The 19,344-nt window shown below is 42.0% G+C and overlaps 2 protein-coding genes across 2 annotated transcripts in view; both read left to right on the top strand.

Annotated features, from left to right (window-relative positions):
• Nucleotides 1-9,377, top strand: part of LOC310957784 (band 4.1-like protein 3) — a 40,310-nt gene extending 30,933 nt beyond the window's left edge. Inside the window, exons 19-26 of the mRNA XM_083928514.1 lie at nt 84-812; nt 1,635-1,667; nt 2,357-2,428; nt 4,025-4,108; nt 4,660-4,758; nt 5,188-5,268; nt 5,622-5,737; nt 8,353-9,377. Coding sequence (XP_083784640.1) covers nt 84-812; nt 1,635-1,667; nt 2,357-2,428; nt 4,025-4,108; nt 4,660-4,758; nt 5,188-5,268; nt 5,622-5,732 — 1,209 coding nt within the window. The 3' untranslated portion in view covers nt 5,733-5,737; nt 8,353-9,377. The remainder of the gene's footprint in view (nt 1-83; nt 813-1,634; nt 1,668-2,356; nt 2,429-4,024; nt 4,109-4,659; nt 4,759-5,187; nt 5,269-5,621; nt 5,738-8,352) is intronic.
• Nucleotides 9,378-15,421: 6,044 nt separating this feature from the next.
• On the top strand, nt 15,422-17,818 carry LOC310958156 (zinc finger and BTB domain-containing protein 14-like). Its single transcript, XM_083928988.1, has 2 exons — nt 15,422-15,545; nt 16,183-17,818. The coding sequence occupies exon 2, from the start codon at nt 16,206-16,208 to the stop codon at nt 17,376-17,378; it is 1,173 nt and encodes a 390-aa protein (XP_083785114.1). The 5' UTR covers nt 15,422-15,545; nt 16,183-16,205; the 3' UTR covers nt 17,379-17,818.
• The last annotated feature ends 1,526 nt before the right edge of the window (nt 17,819-19,344 follow it).

Genomic DNA, 19,344 nt, shown 5'->3' with positions numbered 1-19,344 from the left:
TTATTCTCGCTGTCTTGGCTTTGTGATGCCCTCTGTCTATTAACTTGAACGATCCATTTCCAATAAGCCAAGTGTCTCCCCAGGCTGCGGGATATCTGGTGAAATGCGTGGCGGATAGTATCGTAACAGATTTGGCCACCTCGTCTGGGCCACACGGGATTAGTCTGTCAACCACTATGGATGACGATGTCTTTATGGATGGGACCCTAAGGGAGGCGGAGGAGAAAACCCCTGACTCCCACGAGGAGGCATCGGAGAGGACAGAGATGAAGGTCAGCCCGGGAGCTGTCAGACAGGAAGTGTCCCAGGCCATCAGTGACAAGAAAGGGACGCTCATTATCTTGAAGGAGGCTGAGGATAAAGTAGACACCGAGGGCAAAGAGACCAGCGCAGCAGATGAAGAAGAGGAGCCTGTTGACCCTGAAGAGGCCGAAGCTGAGGAGAATGAAATGCTGCCAGCCTCAAAAAAGAGAGAATCTATCGAAGAAGACACTTCCATTGTTATAGAAGCCAAAACCACAGTAGTCCAGACACAGAGTCCGAAGATGGAGATAAAAACTGATGACATGACTCAGATTAAAGGTATTGACTCGCCTAAGAAGGCCATGGCATCGTGGATATCTGACGAGGTGAAGGCTGAGCCTGCAGAGGTCATCAGTGTGTCGACAGAGGAAGTAAGTGAGATGAAGACTTCTGACACCATGCAGCAGAAAGCAGAAATCTTGACCTTCCAAGAGGTCCAAACGGAGCAGTCAAAGTCCAGCCTGACTCAGATGACAGTTTCTGAATCCTCAACTACATCCTTAGCAGTGGTACTGTATGAAAACTAAAAGCAACAACTCGGTTTTGGCTGCTTCCCTCCATATCTCCACCACCACCCTCAGCCTACCCCATTGCCTTCCCTCCAGCAGCAGCCAAACCACAACAGTGTAACCAAACGCTCTGCATGGCTAAAGGTCCCTTAACACCCAGCGTTTACTCTCACTCACACAAGCCTGCTGCTTCTTTTTTGATACAACCGTTTTGGGTTTTCTTGTTTTTTTGTTTGTTGACCGCTAAAACAGCTTAACTTGCCTTAGCAGCTGGCTCTCACAGCTATTAAGGAAAGAAAAGGGGGCCCTGACTGGCTCCTGTTTGTTTTCTACTGTTTATTCTCAGCTGCACCATTCCTTTCTTTCAGCTCTGTTATCAGTTCCCTCAAAGCGGTGACTTCATAGCCCTGGCTCAGTGCCACCGCTGCAGCTTTCCCCACCTCATCCTCCAAAATCCCTTTCTGCCTCTGTAACAAGTCAGGAAGAATAATTGTATGGGTTTACCTAAACAGAGATTTCACTGTTTATGAGAAACAGTCTTTCAAAAGCAGATTAGTGGAAATTTGCATCTGGTGGATTCAGCAATCCCAAAACAGGATTATCGTTTGAGGTTTTAAGATTTGTTCAACTTGGCATTAGTTGCAGTAGATTTAATGAGCTACACAAAATTATATTCCATACAATCCATACAATATTTACTTTTGTGATCTTTCATTTTTCTACCCTCTCCCTTTGCTCTTTGTCTGGTGTTCACTGTGACTTTTGACTTTCCTCTCTTTCTTTTCTCTGTTCCTGTGTCTGTCCATCCCTCTGTCCCATCAGTCCACGCTGAGATGGGTTTCCTCCTCTGAAAAGGTGACCACTCCTCTCTGGTCCTCACAGATTTAAAAATACAACACTGCAATGGTGTTGGCGTAACTGAAACCTTAAAGATCCCATATAATGCCAATTTTCAGGTCCATGCATGTATTTTGGTATTCTCCTAGAACATGTTTACATGTTTTGATGTTAAAAAAAACTGTCTATCTGAATATACCTGTATTCACCCTCTGTCTGAAACACAGTTTGAGCGCCTGTCTCTTTAAGGCCCACTCTAGAAAAAGCCTAGTCTGCTGTGATTGGTCAGTCTCTCCTCATTCTTCCTCATCTGTGCTCTCTGCATCTCTGCACCATCGTTGCAGCTGGGAAATGACTGTTAGAGCACATACAGGCACAGTTTCTAAATACGGACTGTGCATTTCTCTGTGGATTTTAATACTTTCACAGTATTTAAATAGCACCTCAAACCTGCTTTATAATGGATTCTTTTCCCAGTATAAGGACGTGGAAATCTTCCTATCTACAATATGGGACCTTTAATTGTCTTTAAATCTTTTTGGTCTGTTGTACTGTATATAATTCTAGAGTGAAAGTCTGAAAATGTATAACCCATATCACCATTTTTCTCTATCAGGTGTGATGTGAAAGCACCCTGTACTGAGTGGATTTTATTTCTGTCATGGTGAAGCAAAAACATCATCTAATGCCACAATTATCATTCACAGACATCAGCTGAACCGGAGGCAGTGGTCACCACGGATGCAGAAGCAGAACCAGCCGAGTCGACAGGGCCAACGGTGAATATCCAGACCAAAGAGGCTGCACAGGCCGAGCCAGTGCACACTCCAGTGGAGCTCACAGTCAGAACAATGTCAGCAGAGCCTGCAGACGGGGGGCCAGAACATGTAGTTGTGTATCAAGAGGATATTAGTGGTGTTAGTTTAGGAGATCCACCAGCTAGATCTGGTATTCCAGACACAACTTTATTTTCAGAGCAACTTCAGACGTGTGCATCTGTGGAGTTTGTGGCAGAAAAACAATCAGCAGCAACAAATGTAGGGTTAGATGAGAGCCTGTCTGACAGTAGCACATCGCCAGAGTCTGCTGCACTGACCTTAGCAGCAGAAAAGAGAAACAAGGAAGTAATATATGAGGAGCAAGAGGATGCAGGCGTGAAAGGTGAGGGGTGGATGTCAAAACACGAAAAGGATGGCCTCAGGTTCACTGTTGCGCCTGCTTACATCGTTGAATGTGAAAAGGAAAAGAAGCCGCCTTCAACACAGAATGAACACAATGAAGGGGAAGCAGCAGAGAGTTGTTTGGAGGCTTTAGATTTAAAAAATGCAGAGGAGAGAAAGCACACAGAAGTAGATGGCAAAAAAGTCCAGTTCTCCAATGAAGTGCAGTATTTTGAGGAACAAGAGTTTCCAGCAGAGTTAGAAAATAGCATTGAGGAGGTGGATGAAGAGCGAGAGAAATGTTCACATGCAGAGGATGAGAGGCATAAGAGCTTTTCAGACATCCTGAAACCTTTGCCCTCTGAAAAAGAGAAATACTACTATGTGCAGATGGACAGCTCAGAAGATGAAATGGAGGAAGAGACGGGTGGAAAGAAGGAAGAACAGGAGGGCGAGTGTGATGAGAAAGAGCTGAAAGTGGCAGACAACTGTGTTGACAAAAAGGCTTCAGAGGTGAGAGAAGACGTGGCGTCCGAAGAAGTGAAGGAAGAAGAAATGGAAGAAGCCCAAGTATTGAAAACTGAAGAGATTGAAGAACAAGACCAGAAGTCCATCCAGCACAAAGTGACTCTGACTGAACACCTTACCTCAGACGCCCCGCTCTCCCACCCGCCTCCAGCCGCTTCTCAGTCGGAGGTAACCCTGCATCAGCTCCGGCGGCCTCAGCCTTGGCCCTGTAACCTCACCTCCACCCTCCCCATCTGCCGACACAATCTGCCACTAATAATCACAGGGAAACAGGAAAGCATGGATATGCGTTTAACTTCACAGTTTGTTGCTGAGCAGATCAGGGGCCCTTTTTAATATGATGTGGTGCACACATTTGATCGAAACCTTGTGATTTGCATTCTCCAGTATCCACTCCTTCACTCCATCAGGGACTGTAATGCATGACTGCATGCTCATTTAGAGATTTAAGCCTTTCATTGACAGCCTTTGGCTCAGTTTATTAGCATGCTGCATTTATTTGGGTCAATTTGATTTTATGTACAACAGGGTGGAGTATTTTAAGAACAAAGACATGCTTACAGTAAACACCGACAGCAATTTATTTCAAACATGACAGCTAATTGAATTAGTCACAGATGGTTTTGGTACTGCCCTACTCCCTCTGCATGCATTTATTTGTGCCCGTTTTTCCTTTTTGTCCATCAGAGTCTCGATGTATCCGAGGTGGGAACCAAAGAGATGCCTGTAGTCCACACAGAGACAAAAACGATCACCTATGAGTCTGCAGAGGTACAACAACTTGGTGATTGTGTTTAAAGAACAGTGTCTATAATTTTCTAGGGTGAAAAACTGCCCTAAAGTAAAACATTGATGAGCAATAATTACTTGTATACACACAGCTGATACAGAGCATTATTAGCATTCATCTAGAGTTGTTTTTGTCCACCTGGTGAATGTAAGTTCAATATTCACTGTCTCCGCTACCTACTGAGGGAATTACCTCACTAAATGCTTCACTGTGTTCACCAGTTAGTTGCTAAATTCTACTGCGTTCCATTTAATGCTCAGCAGATGGTACATCATTTACAAATATTAGTCTTCCAGTGGCTTATTCTTATGGGATAGGTGCTGCTCTACATGTCAGGCTCTCTGTACATCCACTCAGCTCGACTATATAAATATTGACCCGGCAGACAAAGTTAGCAACTGGCCAGTGAACATTGTGAGGCTTTTTAGCAGCCAATTTAAATAAATGTATTGTACTCGATGGTTTTGCTTTATTATCTAGAGTACAAATAGAAAATGGCCTTTCAAAACTGAGTTGTTTTGCTTATCAACAGATTGACACTAATGGTGACGTCGACCCCGGGGTTTTGCTGAGTGCTCAGACCATCACCTCGGAAACCACCAGCACCACGACAACCACCCACATCACAAAGGTCAGAGTTCATCTATTGTCCCTTCTCGGAGCCTCAAACCCAACTGCAGCCTGCATGTCTGCTTTAGCCTTTCTTTACTGCAGAATAAAACAGAAAAATGTCGTATTTCTAAGAAAATATTCACATTTTAGAAGCTGGAAACAGGGATTATTTTTTTTGCAATTTGGGCTTTAAATCAATTTGCATAAAAGATGAATCAATTAGGTTAAATTCAAAAAGACATTGCAGCTTAATTCTCTATTAATCAACCAGAATTACATTTTTACATTTACACAAAACCTCTGTTATTTGTGACCACATTATTACGACTAACAAGAAAAGGGTACATCCAAATATAAATATAACATGGTCAAGCTGATGTTGTTGCCACATGTTTTTTGCGTGTGCATTGCAATTTTAAAAATTGTCTTTCTGTTCTCTGTTGGTCAGACGGTTAAAGGGGGAGTATCAGAGACGAGAATTGAGAAAAGAATTGTCATCACAGGAGACACGGACATCGATCACGATCAGGTCTCTTTGGAAATTGTTTCATGTTTTGATTCTATTTTAATTTAATTTTCCTCATTATTTTTCTGTTGCCTGTAAAGTCAAAAAATGGATAGAGCGGTGACCAAATATGCTTGTGACCCCTCAAGACCGTATCTTGTACCTTGTGAGGATTTTTAGCATGTGACATTTTAAATGTGAAAAACATTAACTCGTGATGTGACATTAACAAATACTGGAAGTATGACAGATGTAACTAAAAGTGGCTTCCCTGTTGGCATATTGACTCACAATCAAACACCCCTGCTCCCTCCCCGCCTTCCCCATTTTCTGTCTCCCCCTGGTGATCCCTCCTGGCACTGCACTCCTGTATATAGGCACTGGCTCAGGCCATAAAGGAGGCTAAAGAACAGCATCCTGACATGTCAGTGACCAAAGTAGTGGTACATAAAGAGACAGAGATCACGCCAGAGGAGGGGGAGGACTGACCCAGGTAAGACAACAAGGTCCAAGTCCTGGTCCCGGTCCTGTCCGTTTTTTTTAGTCTGGTCTGGTTTTGATTTGTTCGGACTGGGCTTTTTCAAGCTGGTCTCCATTCTCGGGCATGCTGCTTTTCCCATCAACACTTCTTCTCACTGGTACAGACAGCCCTGCTTCTGTAGCACTTCCAGCTTATGCATCATGCAGTTGTCATCCCAGCTCCACTCCCCCTGCAGGGAAAAGGTCAGCTGATGCGTGCGTGCACACAGACCGGATATTATAGTCTCTAGACTCTTAATGACAAGGCTTAAAAACCTTTACAGTAATGCTCTTGGCAGTCTCATGCAATCGTAATCTCGTAATTTCAATGCAACACTTCCCCCTGCTGGAAAGAAACCCAATCCCTTTGAGGACGATGAAAGTTTGAAGACAATTGGGTTGTAATTTTAAAGAAGAACCAAAACATGTGAAAACTGTTTTCTAAATAAGAAAATGTGGCAAACGGGAGATGAGACAAAGTACAGTGAAACAAGTTGGGCTGAAACAGTTACCTGCATGTCATGCACTGCTCTGTCTAAAAAGGGAAAGGGAAAAAAAGCACTGAGCATACACTGTTTTGTCTACATTGTGCAGCTTCACAAAGGGCACCAGCAATGAGCGATTAAATACCGGCTGAACCAGCTTCTGCTTCTCAGAGCGCTGAGTCTGTTTCTGCAAATGCACCCGTATCGACTGAAATCTGATCTTGAGTGAACACAGACGTGCTTTAGTCTATTTTCAACTCCGTTCTCACAAGGAAAAGTCACATAGTTTCACTGGGCAGCTCCTTTAACGACCAACTATCCAAATATTATGAGCAAAAGTGAATTGTATTTGCACAAAATCACAACGCTCAATTACATAAAACACCAAATATATACGAAACAAGATTTATCATTGCTATCAACTGTCCTGCAAATAGAAAGTCAATACTGGCTACACTGGCGGTTGTATTTGTGGCATACTGCTCCTTTCAGTTGCACTTTTTGTGTGTGTGGGGGGGGCAGTAGTCCTTGTGGTAGTGCTTCTGCAAACTTCACAAATGCATCCATTTGTGTTTCAACTTGTCTGCCGGCAGTATTGTGCGGATTATTTCAGGTGTGGAGCTGCGTGAGGGAGCCTCTCATTCCATTGCACCCACAGCATGTCGTTCTAACCTCGCCACCTCTTCTCTCAAGCATTTTGAATCTGGAAACTAGAGTCGTCCAGTTTATTCAAATTCACCTTTTTGGCTCTGAGGCTTGTTATTTCACTAGCTTTTAACTGAAGAGATCCCAAGGCGCAGGGTTTGGGATGATGAGCGTGCATGCGTGTACTCGCGTGACTCACAAGACGGGAATGCTTGGCTTTGTTTCTGCAGCCTTGCCCTCAGCCGTGTGTGTGTGTGTGTGTGTGTGCGCGTGCCTGCGTGCGTGCTGTGTAATATCTGTGTGTCAGAACTGCTGTTTGAGTAGAACTATTAATGCTAAATGGTTATTTTCTCGTCTTTTGGATGATGTCTCTTTCCACTGTAGATACACACAGTGTTGGGGCTGAACAGTGTCAACAGTTTAAGTTAAACAATGTCTAACTCTTGAGAGTACGAACACACGCACACACACAGTGAGGTGCAGACCTGTGTGAGCTCCAGTTCAAGTCCTTCAAAATTAAAACACATCTCCACTTTCAGCCATCTTGCCTTCTTCAAACTGGTGGTTTCCTTATACTGAATGAATGTCTTACTCATAAATCAGCATAAATACCCAGTTTACAGATCAACATTCACAACATCTTGTCTAAAAAGGCATTACTCTTATTTTGAAATATAAATAACCTTAAATACAAAACACATTATATCGAATAATATTTCAGATTATTTATTCTTTAGCAGATGCTATCTTCACCCATGAATATACAGTGACATTATTTAGCATTTTCTAATCCCATGCATCACTTTATGAATAACCATTTCTAATCCCAAAGCCCATGTGCGTGTGAACATAATGCATTCACCCCATGAACTAAATTTCTAATTGTTTAAAAAAAACGTTAATACCTGGTGGATTTCTTTTACATTTTAGTGTCATACGCTTATTAGAAGCAGTTTAAGATTACATTTTAATTGCTTTAAAGTGCTGATTCGAGGAGCCTTTTCTAAAAAACACATGTTTATCATGTTTTAATATAAACAGACTAAAATGAATTAGAATGTAATTTATTTATTTCTGCACACAAATTGAAAGAACTGACAGGATCACATTTCACTGGAACTCTACTTTTTATATCATTTCACGTGACAAATGGAGTCATTGATCGATGGCCGTCCGTGTTTGTTTCTCAGTTGTGACACCAGCTTTTGTGACTCACTGCTTTAAGCCACTGGGAGCATTGTTTGTAAGTTAGTTATAGCCAGAAAGTACCCAAGAGGCCTGTGTGTATCTATGGTGTGTGTTCACTTTCCTGTAACTCTGTAGTCCCGTGGTGCATCTATTTATGGCGGTGAAAGTGCCATAACCTTTCCCTCAGGCTCATTTTCAGTCTTTGGGCTGAAGGTTCATATGTGATTAAATATGCAGCAAGTCCTAACTGCTGTTTCCTCTGTTCTTCCAGGAGTAACACTGAGGGCTGTTTTCAGTTCAACCTCCCAGTCTCCAACACCCAGAACTCCACATATTACTCCGGGACTCTCAGAAGACTCGAAAGGCTCCTACTCTCCAAATGCTGCAGCTCGCCGCAAGTCGCAACCATCACCTGCAAAATAAACGAATGCATATTGCATGAGAAGGACGCAATGTTGCATTATCAAACAAATGGCAAGATTATACTGAAAACTGTACGATTTTAAAAAATGGTTATCCATCCACCTGCACGCCGAATCCCTGTGTGCAGCAAGCAAACCATTTGCTTCCACTGCCTTATGACTTTGATGCATTTTTATGATTATTGAGAATAATTATTGTAGCAACGGTTTATTTATGAAATAAAGCCATCACTCCAGAAACTTAAATCGCTGTAGGATGTACATGTTAGAGAGCATACACTATTTAACCCTGCTGTAGAAGTGCCAACCTCATCCATCACTCCGACACCCCGAGGAGTTTCCGTCAGCTATGCCACTACAGAAATCACTACAGCCCGGTTCTGTACATATCAACGCTTTCCTAGGAGAATAGCAAATTGTCTTTCACCGTTGATTTTTTGTCACGTCTACTTGAATTGCATTTTTTTTCCTTTTTATGATCATTTCAGTATTTTATCGTTTTTTCCTTGCCAAGGACTCAAGGTTTCCGTGCAAGAGATAGATTTGAATGTGCCTGCGCAGGCTTTGAATGTTCTCCAGGGTAGATGATCGGCTGCAGCACAGGTCCCAGGTTTGTGTGACTGTGAGGCAAAGGGCTCAGACTGCCGAGCTCTGCCCAAATTAGATGCAAAGCCAAGAGAGATCTGTCAAGCCCCTCGCTCCCCGCTCCCTCCCCTCCCCAGCCGCCCTTGACATGTCAACTGTATGCCTCCCTCATCTGTTCAACTGTATCTGAATAACCGAGTATTGTTCGTGTACGGCCATACGTTTACCTTAAAGTGGCATTTGTTTTAATTTGCTGTTTTCATCTCAAATAATAAAAATGTCGACCACAGTACTGAGACTTGCGTCACCGTTGGACCTGTTGATTGAGTATTGATGTCTTTAAACACTCTTTATCAAGTCATGTGTTTCCGCATTAACTGTTCTTTTGCAGCATTTTGTCAACAAAGTCAACTACTGACTTATCTCGCTGTGGTGTGTGTGACACTGTGCCCATTAAGAGATTGAAATGTAATCTTTAAATTCCCTGTAGGGAAAATTCTAAATTGGGAGGTTACCATGTGTTTTTAATAAGTTCTTTATATATACATTCATTTATTTGAAAGAAAATCCTCCAACAACTGTGTTAAAATATATATAGGCTTAAGCAACAACCTCAGCTCAAACAGAGTCAAACAGATTTGATATCCTCAGGCAGCCAAATAACCCGGTGGACAACCTGTGATTAATAAAATCCCTTTTAAACATTGGTTTAAGAAGGAATGAGCTTATTAATGTGAGGGGGTTGAATTTGTCAATTACAGGCGATCAATTATTCATCAAACCAAATGCTCAGAACACTTAATTGTTGTGTTAAAAAAAGGCCCGAGGGGTAATTAAGGCAGGGCTCTTACAGCTCGAGCGGCTTTCGTGGCTCCGCCCCGCTGTGTGTGTGTGTACGTGCGTGTGTGACACAGATCAACCAAAAAGGGAGAGCTCTCACTCTGCTTCTGTTGCTGGGTGCGAAAAGGAGTTGTACACATGTGTAGCTGTAAAACCCCTTTATTCACTGAACAGTGACTAATTAAAGGGACTTAACTGAGCTCTACTGTGTTCTGGTGATTTAAGGAGAAACAGTGACTGGCTTTAAAACTGTAGCAAGAATAAGAGTATGTGACTTTACAGCTTAAACAAATTAAATTATCCTGGTACTTTTTTACAAAAAAAATGTCTGCATTAGAATATCATAGTGCAGAGTTCAAGCGAATACAGTCTTGGGGGAATACATTTTGAATTATAAATATAATTCAATTCAATTTTATTTATAGTGTCGAATCATAACAAAAGTTTTCTCAGGACACTTTACAGAGTAGGTAAAGACCACACTCAATGACCTATGTATGATTTACATAGACCCAACAATTCCCCCGTAGAGTAGGGTGGCAACGAAAACCTTTACTATAACAGACAGGAACGTCAGACAGACCCAGCTCTGTGGAGGACGCACATCTGTCAATTCAATTCAATTCCAAAAACTTTATTTGTCCCCGGGGGGCAATTCAGGGCACACAGAGCAGCAGATAACGTCAGTGCAACTATACAAAAACATTTTACCTATCAACAAAATGAAGTGTAAAAGAAGAATAAGTGTCAGGACTTTAGTGTGTTAGTACAGGTAGAATAAGTGTCAGGATGTTAGTGTGTTAGTACAGGTAGAATAAGTGTCAGGATGTTAGTGTGTTAGTACAGGTAGAATAAGTGTCAGGATGTTAGTGTGTTAGTACAGGTAGAATAAGTGTCAGGATGTTAGTGTGTTAGTACAGGTAGAGTAAGTGTCAGGATGTTAGTGTGTTAGTACAGGTAGAATAAGTGTCAGGATGTTAGTGTGTTAGTACAGGTAGAATAAGTGTCAGGATGTTAGTGTGTTAGTACAGGTAGAATAAGTGTCAGGATGTTAGTGTGTTAGTACAGGTTAGAATAAGTGTCAGGATGTTAGTGTGTTAGTACAGGTAGAACAAGTGTCAGGATGTTAGTGTGTTAGTACAGGTAGAATAAGTGTCAGGATGTTAGTGTGTTAGTACAGGTAGAATAAGTGTCAGGATGTTAGTGTGTTAGTACAGGTTAGAATAAGTGTCAGGATGTTAGTGTGTTAGTACAGGTTAGAATAAGTGTCAGGATGTTAGTGTGTTAGTACAGGTAGAACAAGTGTCAGGATGTTAGTGTGTTAGTACAGGTAGAATAAGTGTCAGGATGTTAGTGTGTTAGTACAGGTAGAATAAGTGTGTTAGTGTGTTAGTACAGGTAGAGTAAGTGTCAGGATGTTAGTGTGTTAGTACAGGTAGAATAAGTGTGTTAGTGTGTTAGTACAGGTAGAATAAGTGTCAGGATGTTAGTGTGTTAGTACAGGTTAGAATAAGTGTGTTAGTGTGTTAGTACAGGTAGAGTAAGTGTCAGGATGTTAGTGTGTTAGTACAGGTAGAGTAAGTGTCAGGATGTTAGTGTGTTAGTACAGGTTAGAATAAGTGTCAGGATGTTAGTGTGTTAGTACAGGTAGAATAAGTGTGTTAGTGTGTTAGTACAGGTAGAGTAAGTGTCAGGATGTTAGTGTGTTAGTACAGGTAGAGTAAGTGTCAGGATGTTAGTGTGTTAGTACAGGTTAGAATAAGTGTAAGGATGTTAGTGTGTTAGTACAGGTAGAACAAGTGTCAGGATATTAGTGTGTTAGTACAGGTAGAATAAGTGTGTTAGTGTGTTAGTACAGGTAGAATAAGTGTCAGGATGTTAGTGTGTTAGTACAGGTAGAATAAGTGTGTTAGTGTGTTAGTACAGGTAGAATAAGTGTCAGGATGTTAGTGTGTTAGTACAGGTAGAATAAGTGTCAGGATGTTAGTGTGTTAGTACAGGTTAGAATAAGTGTCAGGATGTTAGTGTGTTAGTACAGGTAGAATAAGTGTCAGGATGTTAGTGTGTTAGTACAGGTTAGAGTAAGTGTCAGGATGTTAGTGTGTTAGTACAGGTAGAATAAGTGTCAGGATGTTAGTGTGTTAGTACAGGTAGAATAAGTGTCAGGATGTTAGTGTGTTAGTACAGGTAGAATAAGTGTCAGGATGTTAGTGTGTTAGTACAGGTAGAATAAGTGTCAGGATGTTAGTGTGTTAGTACAGGTAGAATAAGTGTCAGGATGTTAGTGTGTTAGTACAGGTAGAATAAGTGTCAGGATGTTAGTGTGTTAGTACAGGTTAGAATAAGTGTCAGGATGTTAGTGTGTTAGTACAGGTAGAGTAAGTGTGTTAGTGTGTTAGTACAGGTAGAATAAGTGTCAGGATGTTAGTGTGTTAGTACAGGTAGAATAAGTGTCAGGATGTTAGTGTGTTAGTACAGGTAGAGTAAGTGTCAGGATGTTAGTGTGTTAGTACAGGTTAGAATAAGTGTCAGGATGTTAGTGTGTTAGTACAGGTAGAATAAGTGTCAGGATGTTAGTGTGTTAGTACAGGTAGAATAAGTGTCAGGATGTTAGTGTGTTAGTACAGGTAGAATAAGTGTCAGGATGTTAGTGTGTTAGTACAGGTTAGAATAAGTGTCAGGATGTTAGTGTGTTAGTACAGGTAGAGTAAGTGTCGGGATATTAGTGTGTTAGTACAGGTTAGAATAAGTGTCAGGATGTTAGTGTGTTAGTACAGGTAGAATAAGTGTCAGGATGTTAGTGTGTTAGTACAGGTAGAGTAAGTGTCAGGATGTTAGTGTGTTAGTACAGGTTAGAATAAGTGTCAGGATGTTAGTGTGTTAGTACAGGTTAGAATAAGTGTCAGGATGTTAGTGTGTTAGTACAGGTAGAATAAGTGTCAGGATGTTAGTGTGTTAGTACAGGTAGAATAAGTGTCAGGATGTTAGTGTGTTAGTACAGGTAGAATAAGTGTCAGGATGTTAGTGTGTTAGTACAGGTTAGAATAAGTGTCAGGATGATAGTGTGTTAGTACAGGTAGAATAAGTGTCAGGATGTTAGTGTGTTAGTACAGGTTAGAATATGTGTCAGGATGTTAGTGTGTTAGTACAGGTTAGAATAAGTGTCAGGATGTTAGTGTGTTAGTACAGGTAGAATAAGTGTCAGGATGTTAGTGTGTTAGTACAGGTAGAATAAGTGTGTTAGTGTGTTAGTACAGGTAGAATAAGTGTCAGGATGTTAGTGTGTTAGTACAGGTAGAATAAGTGTCAGGATGTTAGTGTGTTAGTACAGGTAGAATAAGTGTCAGGATGTTAGTGTGTTAGTACAGGTAGAATAAGTGTCAGGATGTTAGTGTGTTAGTACAGGTAGAATAAGTGTCAGGATGTTAGTGTGTTAGTACAGGTAGAATAAGTGTCAGGATGTTAGTGTGTTAGTACAGGTAGAATAAGTGTCAGGATGTTAGTGTGTTAGTACAGGTTAGAATAAGTGTCAGGATGTTAGTGTGTTAGTACAGGTAGAATAAGTGTCAGGATGTTAGTGTGTTAGTACAGGTAGAATAAGTGTCAGGATGTTAGTGTGTTAGTACAGGTTAGAATAAGTGTCAGGATGTTAGTGTGTTAGTACAGGTTAGAATAAGTGTCAGGATGTTAGTGTGTTTCACATGTTAGTGTGTTAGTACAGGTTAGAATCCAGTCACAGAGTTGGATATGAAGAACAGCAGGGAGGAAAGTGTCTAGATGTGAGTACAAGTTAAACACACACAGTCACAGTTAGATACGGAGAACATCGTCGGCGTGAGATGTAGAAAGACACGCGTGTATCAGATGTAAGCAGACATGTGAACGGGTGTATATGATGTAAACATGCAGTAGACTGTTGAAACAGGTATAAACAGAACTGTAGTGCAGAAAGAACTGTAGTGCAGAAGACGGGTTACTTTATATACATGAAGTAGGTGGTGAAGTAGTATGTTACGTAAGTGATCCACGTAAATAGGATAAGACCGATCTGTATTCATCCAAAGGGACATGGTTATGAGTAGTTGCCGTAGAAGAACGCAAACATAAACTACAACTTAAAAGTAAAAATAAGGAAAAAATTATGAGGTGCAATCCTAGGTTAAAAGGTATTAATCATGAATAGTATGATAAGTGGCTGTGTTCAGTGGTTATGTCCATAATACTGCACTTAATATCCCATTATTGCACATTATCAATAAGGTTATATATTGAGACTATACACTGGAGATCCACATTGGAGAACAAAGTATTAATTCTTGATTTATTCTGAAATACTGTTGTTTTTTTATTGTTCAGAATTTTATAGAATATCCACTGTGGCTGTACCACTGCATGTTTGTTTGTTTTAAAAACCAAGGCCCCTCAACAAAAACCTTTATTTTGAACCTCATAGAGAATCTCTGGAAAATCTTTAGTGACAAAGTAATGTCTAAGAAATTCACTACAGTTACTGAACTATGGAAGAGACTGCAAGAAGAATGGACCAAGATCAAAGCAGAGCAGTGTGAGAAACTAGTGATGTCCTGTGGGCACAGACGGGCTAAAGTCATTCAAAGCAAATACCTCTATACGTCCTGTTCATTATTGAATCATATAGCTTTAAGAAACATTGTTTAAATCTTTTCTTCTGACATAATGGTTACTGTTCTCTAATTTAGATCACTGTTTCTGTGTGTGTGTGTGTGTGTGTGTGTGTGTGTGTGTGTGTGTGTGTGTGTGTGTGTGTGTGTGTGTGTGTGTGTGTGTGTGTGTGTGTGTGTGTGTGTGTGTGTGTGTGTGTGTGTGTGTGTGTGCGTTCATGCGTGCGTGTGTGTGCGTGCGCGTGCGTGCGTGTTTCTTAATAAAGGTTTTTGTTGAAGTGCCTCGGTTACTTAAAAAAACATGCTAGTACAACAGTGGTATAGCCACAGTGGATATTCTATCAAATTCTGAACAATAAAAGTATTTCAAAATAAATCAAGTATTTATAATATTTAAATTCTCTAATTTTGATCTCCAGTAAATCTCCATATACACACACACACACACATATATATATATATATGTGTGTGTGTGTGTGTGTGTGTGTGTGTGTGTGTGTGTGTGTGTGTGTGTGTGTGACTCATCCATACATATATGCTGCTAAGTGGAAATAAAAAGACAGAAATAAAACCTAAAAGCACGCACTGCAGACAGTCAATAATACTGGATAAATACAAACAAAAACAAATGACTATTAAAAAAAACGTGACATTATTATTGTCAGTATTATGTGCAGAGATGTGACCCAGAGTGTCCAGTCAGTCACAGTGAAATTCAGCTTCTCGATCAAACGTGTATGTTCACAGGGAGCCGCTGACACTCGCTCACATGTGTTTCATGCGGAGTGACTCCTCCTCTCGGACATACACGATCTCGGTGGAGTACCCTCTCCGGTGCTGTAGGTGGCGCCAGAGCAGCGCGGCGTTTCCTGTGGAGCTCAACAGTCACAACAAGAGGAGGAAGAGGAAAAACGACAGCTCTGGATCGTCGTCGACTGCCTTGCGTGACAACACAGGGACCGCGTTCAGGGCTTCAGGTATTAACATTTCTTATTCTCCCTCCGTCGTGTCGGGCCGCGCAGGAAACCGCGCGGCGTTTTTTTACCCGTGTGTTCGCGTGTTCGCCGCCGCCGCCGCCGCGTCCCCCAGCTCTCCGCGAACTGCTTTAAAGACACCAGAAACATGCCAATGGAGGCTTGCTGACCAAAATGGCTGGGCGCAGTGAAATGTGAAATATTCCTGCTGAGGTTATCCGTGCTGCACGCCACGCCACTGTCACGCGAACTCGGCGGCTAAAGCGCATCGGTGAAGTTAAGAAAAGTGCGTCTGTTTGTTTCAGTTTGCGTTTCTGGATTTTAGCAGCATTACTGCGGCTTTTACTGCTCTAGGGCCTATCGTGTGTGTGTGTGTTTTCCCCCCCAAAGCATTTCTGCATGAATGATTTGGCTACTTTTGTTTACTCAATGCCTTTTTGGCGCTCATCTGTAAACAAATACATTATAGTTTGCGAGTTAGTTAAAAATTTGCGCATGAATGTTTGTTCCTAAAATCACCCTGTTGGTGTGATCGTAAGAAGCATGCAAATAGAGCTCCACCCCTCAGCTGTGCCGGTCATCCACAAGCCCGATTTATTGTGCGACGCTAAATTAGATTTTTTTTGTTTTTCCTTCTTAGGTTGCACCACTTTGACCTGCAACATGTCTGATTTACTGAGATATATCGACTATGACCACAAAGCCACCTTCCTGAAGATGCTCAACCAGCAGAGGATGGAAGGTGAGCACTGTGATGTGGTGGTGGTGGTGGAGAACATAGAGTTCAGGGCTCACCGCTGCGTCCTGGCAGCCTGCAGCAACTATTTCAAGAAGCTCTTCAAGAAACAGAGCGACGAGGACAACTCCATCGTGGAGTTGGACTTCATCCGCTCCGACATCTTTGAAGAGGTGCTCAATTACATGTACACAGCCAGGCTCGCTGTGAGGAAGAAGGACATCAATATGATGATGTCGTCCGGACAGATCCTGGGGATCAACTTTCTGGACAACCTGTGCACCCAGAAACGGGAGCTGACCAACATGAAGACCCGGGAGAACCAGGCTCCCGGTGACCACGGGATGCGAGCTCAGGACGCCATCCTGAAGGAGCTGGCCATGGAGGAAGTGAGGAAGAACAGCTTCTATGATCAGGGGATGGAGGGGATGGGTCCTGGGGGCTCTCACGTATCTCAGCCGCACAACTACAACACCAACATGAGTAAAGATCCTCACAGCCACGGGTGGGGCTCCTCCTCCTCCAGCGACATGAAGCTGGAGTACCTGCTGTACGGCCACCGCGACCACGGCTCCTGCCAGACCACAGGTGCTAAGCCCATGGACCACAACGCCAAAAAGGAGCGGCTGCTCACCGCCAACCGCCCGTACGCCTGCGAGCACTGCCCCAAAGCCTTCACCACGGCCGCTCACCTCAAGGAGCACCTGAAGATCCACTCTGGCTTCAAGCCTCACCGCTGCGTGGTGTGCGGCAAGGCCTTCATCAGGGGCCCCGACCTGAAGAGGCACGAGAGGGTCCACAGCAACGAGAGGCCCTTCGCGTGCCAAATGTGCGAAAAGGCTTTCAAGCACAAGTCTCACCTGAAAGACCACGAACGGCAGCACCGGGGCGAGAGGCCATTCAACTGCGGCTCATGCGAAAAAGCCTTCATCAAAGCGTCGGATCTGAAGCGCCACTGGAACACCATGCACAGTGGCAACCCCCGCAGACAGATGTCCCTGTCTCCCGCTGCCTCCCAGCACGGCCAGGCAGAGGCCACCGACCAGAGAGACTGGAAAATGGAGACCGGGCCACACTCGCATAACTCAGGGGACTGTTGAACCTGTAAACACACCAAAACACACCCACGCTGACATACAGACGCACATACATACACCCACCACAGTCACTTAAAAAAAAAACCATGTAAACACACTGACACAACCACAACCATGTGACGGGCTGACAGCCTGACATCACACGGACAATGATCGGAGTGAGTAACAAGACATCACAGCATGTTCATAAGACTGTGGGCTGTATTATTATTATTATTATTATTATTATTCTAAAGAGTTATGTCAAAAACGATGTTTTCTTTCCACCTGTAAAATCATGTAAATGTTTAGTTCACTCTACTATACATATATTTTTCACAAAGCATCGTTGCTATCTAGACTGGGGGGTTCTCATAACATTATTCTCTTTTACTTTTGTGGGATATGTAACATTTAAATGTTTGTTTAACCTTGACTGGATTTTATGGAGATAAAAGAGAGAAACAGAGTGAGGGGCGGGGTGGGGAGGGGGGAGGAAAGATTTTTCTGCATAACATTTGTTGCATTGAGTATATTCATGTGGATGTTTTTAATGGATGTTTAGTTGTATTGATTGATATTACACTGTAAGAGTAAGAGTCACCATTTTGCATCTGATGCAGATGATACCAAAGTCTTGGGCATTCGACGGATCGCCTTTAAAGGCCGTCCCGCCCAAGCAACCGGCCAACTAGATTTACTGTTATACAGTATAACTGTCATCCAGCTATCACAGTTAATGATAGATGTCTGTATATACTGTAGCTTAGTTTGTTGCACAATTAGAGTACACAATAATGGATTATGCACATATAACATTGTCCTACTCATACACTTTGACAATAAACACCATTTGCTGTGTTTTATTGTTTTTGCAAAGTTTGGTTTTTGTTGAAGGCTCAGTGTATCCTGCACACTCACTTTTTATCAGCGGAGGAGGCGTCACAACCAAAAACAACCTGAAAGCCCCGGAAAAAACGCGCTCTATTCTGTTAAAAATGCAGGCAACAGCCAAAGTTTAATAAAAAACAAGTGTGTGTGTGTGTCGAGGCGATTACAGGTGTTTAAAGTCTTCTCCAACGTTGGTTAATTTGGTCAAATGTGGAAGTGTTCAGTTTGTTGCGGTTGGAGGGAAAAGGTTTGTGGACCTCTACGCGCAAAATGTGCCCAGTTGGGTAAGACCATAAAAATACTATCAATGCACAACGTAAAGTTTCTGCATTTTAAATATATACATATAAAAAAAAAATCAATTTATCTATCTATTCTATCTCCTCCAGTGTCCACTTTGGTCTGTTAAGAGAAGAAAAAAGAAATAGGCCAAAGGGGTTTACGTGTGTGTGTGCAGTGATTAAAAAGTGTTAATATTTTAGAGACCTGCTGCCTGTAAAGCTGCATTATAATTACATAATAACCATAACCAATGAGTATTTACGTTAGTTCATCATTCGACTGCTTCCTTAATTAATTGTTTGGTTTATGAATCGTCAGAAAATGGTAAAAAAAAAAAAATTATTGAATATGATTTTCCAGTGTGACCTCATATGTTTTGTACAACCAAATGTCAAAAAGGTGTTTAAAAAGAAAAAAAAAAAGATGTAAAACCCCAGCATTTTAGAGACGGACACTATCTTTTTGCTGAAAACATTACTTTAAAAAAAAAAAAAATACCAACATGGTTCCATATTCATTTTTGTCCAATCGACCAACGGTTGCAGCTCTAATAAAAACAGATGCTTAGAATGAAAGCTGAAGGAACAGTGGACTGGACGTAAGGACACAACAAAGACTTTATCAGACTTTTCCATTAGAGTCAAATGATTAATCGATCAAATGAATCAACAGATCGGGGCTGTGGTTTGTTTAGTCGCTCGGCCTATACAAACAGTCACATCTGCTGCCCAGCCCCCCTTCTCCAAACCCGGAAGTCCAGCTCATCTTTGGGTTTGTTCTGCTCCGTTTCAGCTCTTTAGTTTGACGCCGACTTGGA

The sequence above is a fragment of the Echiichthys vipera genome (genome assembly GCF_963691815.1).
Source record: "Echiichthys vipera genome assembly, chromosome: 15".
NCBI lineage: Eukaryota > Metazoa > Chordata > Actinopteri > Perciformes > Trachinidae > Echiichthys > Echiichthys vipera.
Note: the sequence above shows the minus strand (reverse complement) of the source record. Positions and strands in the feature narration are given on the sequence as shown.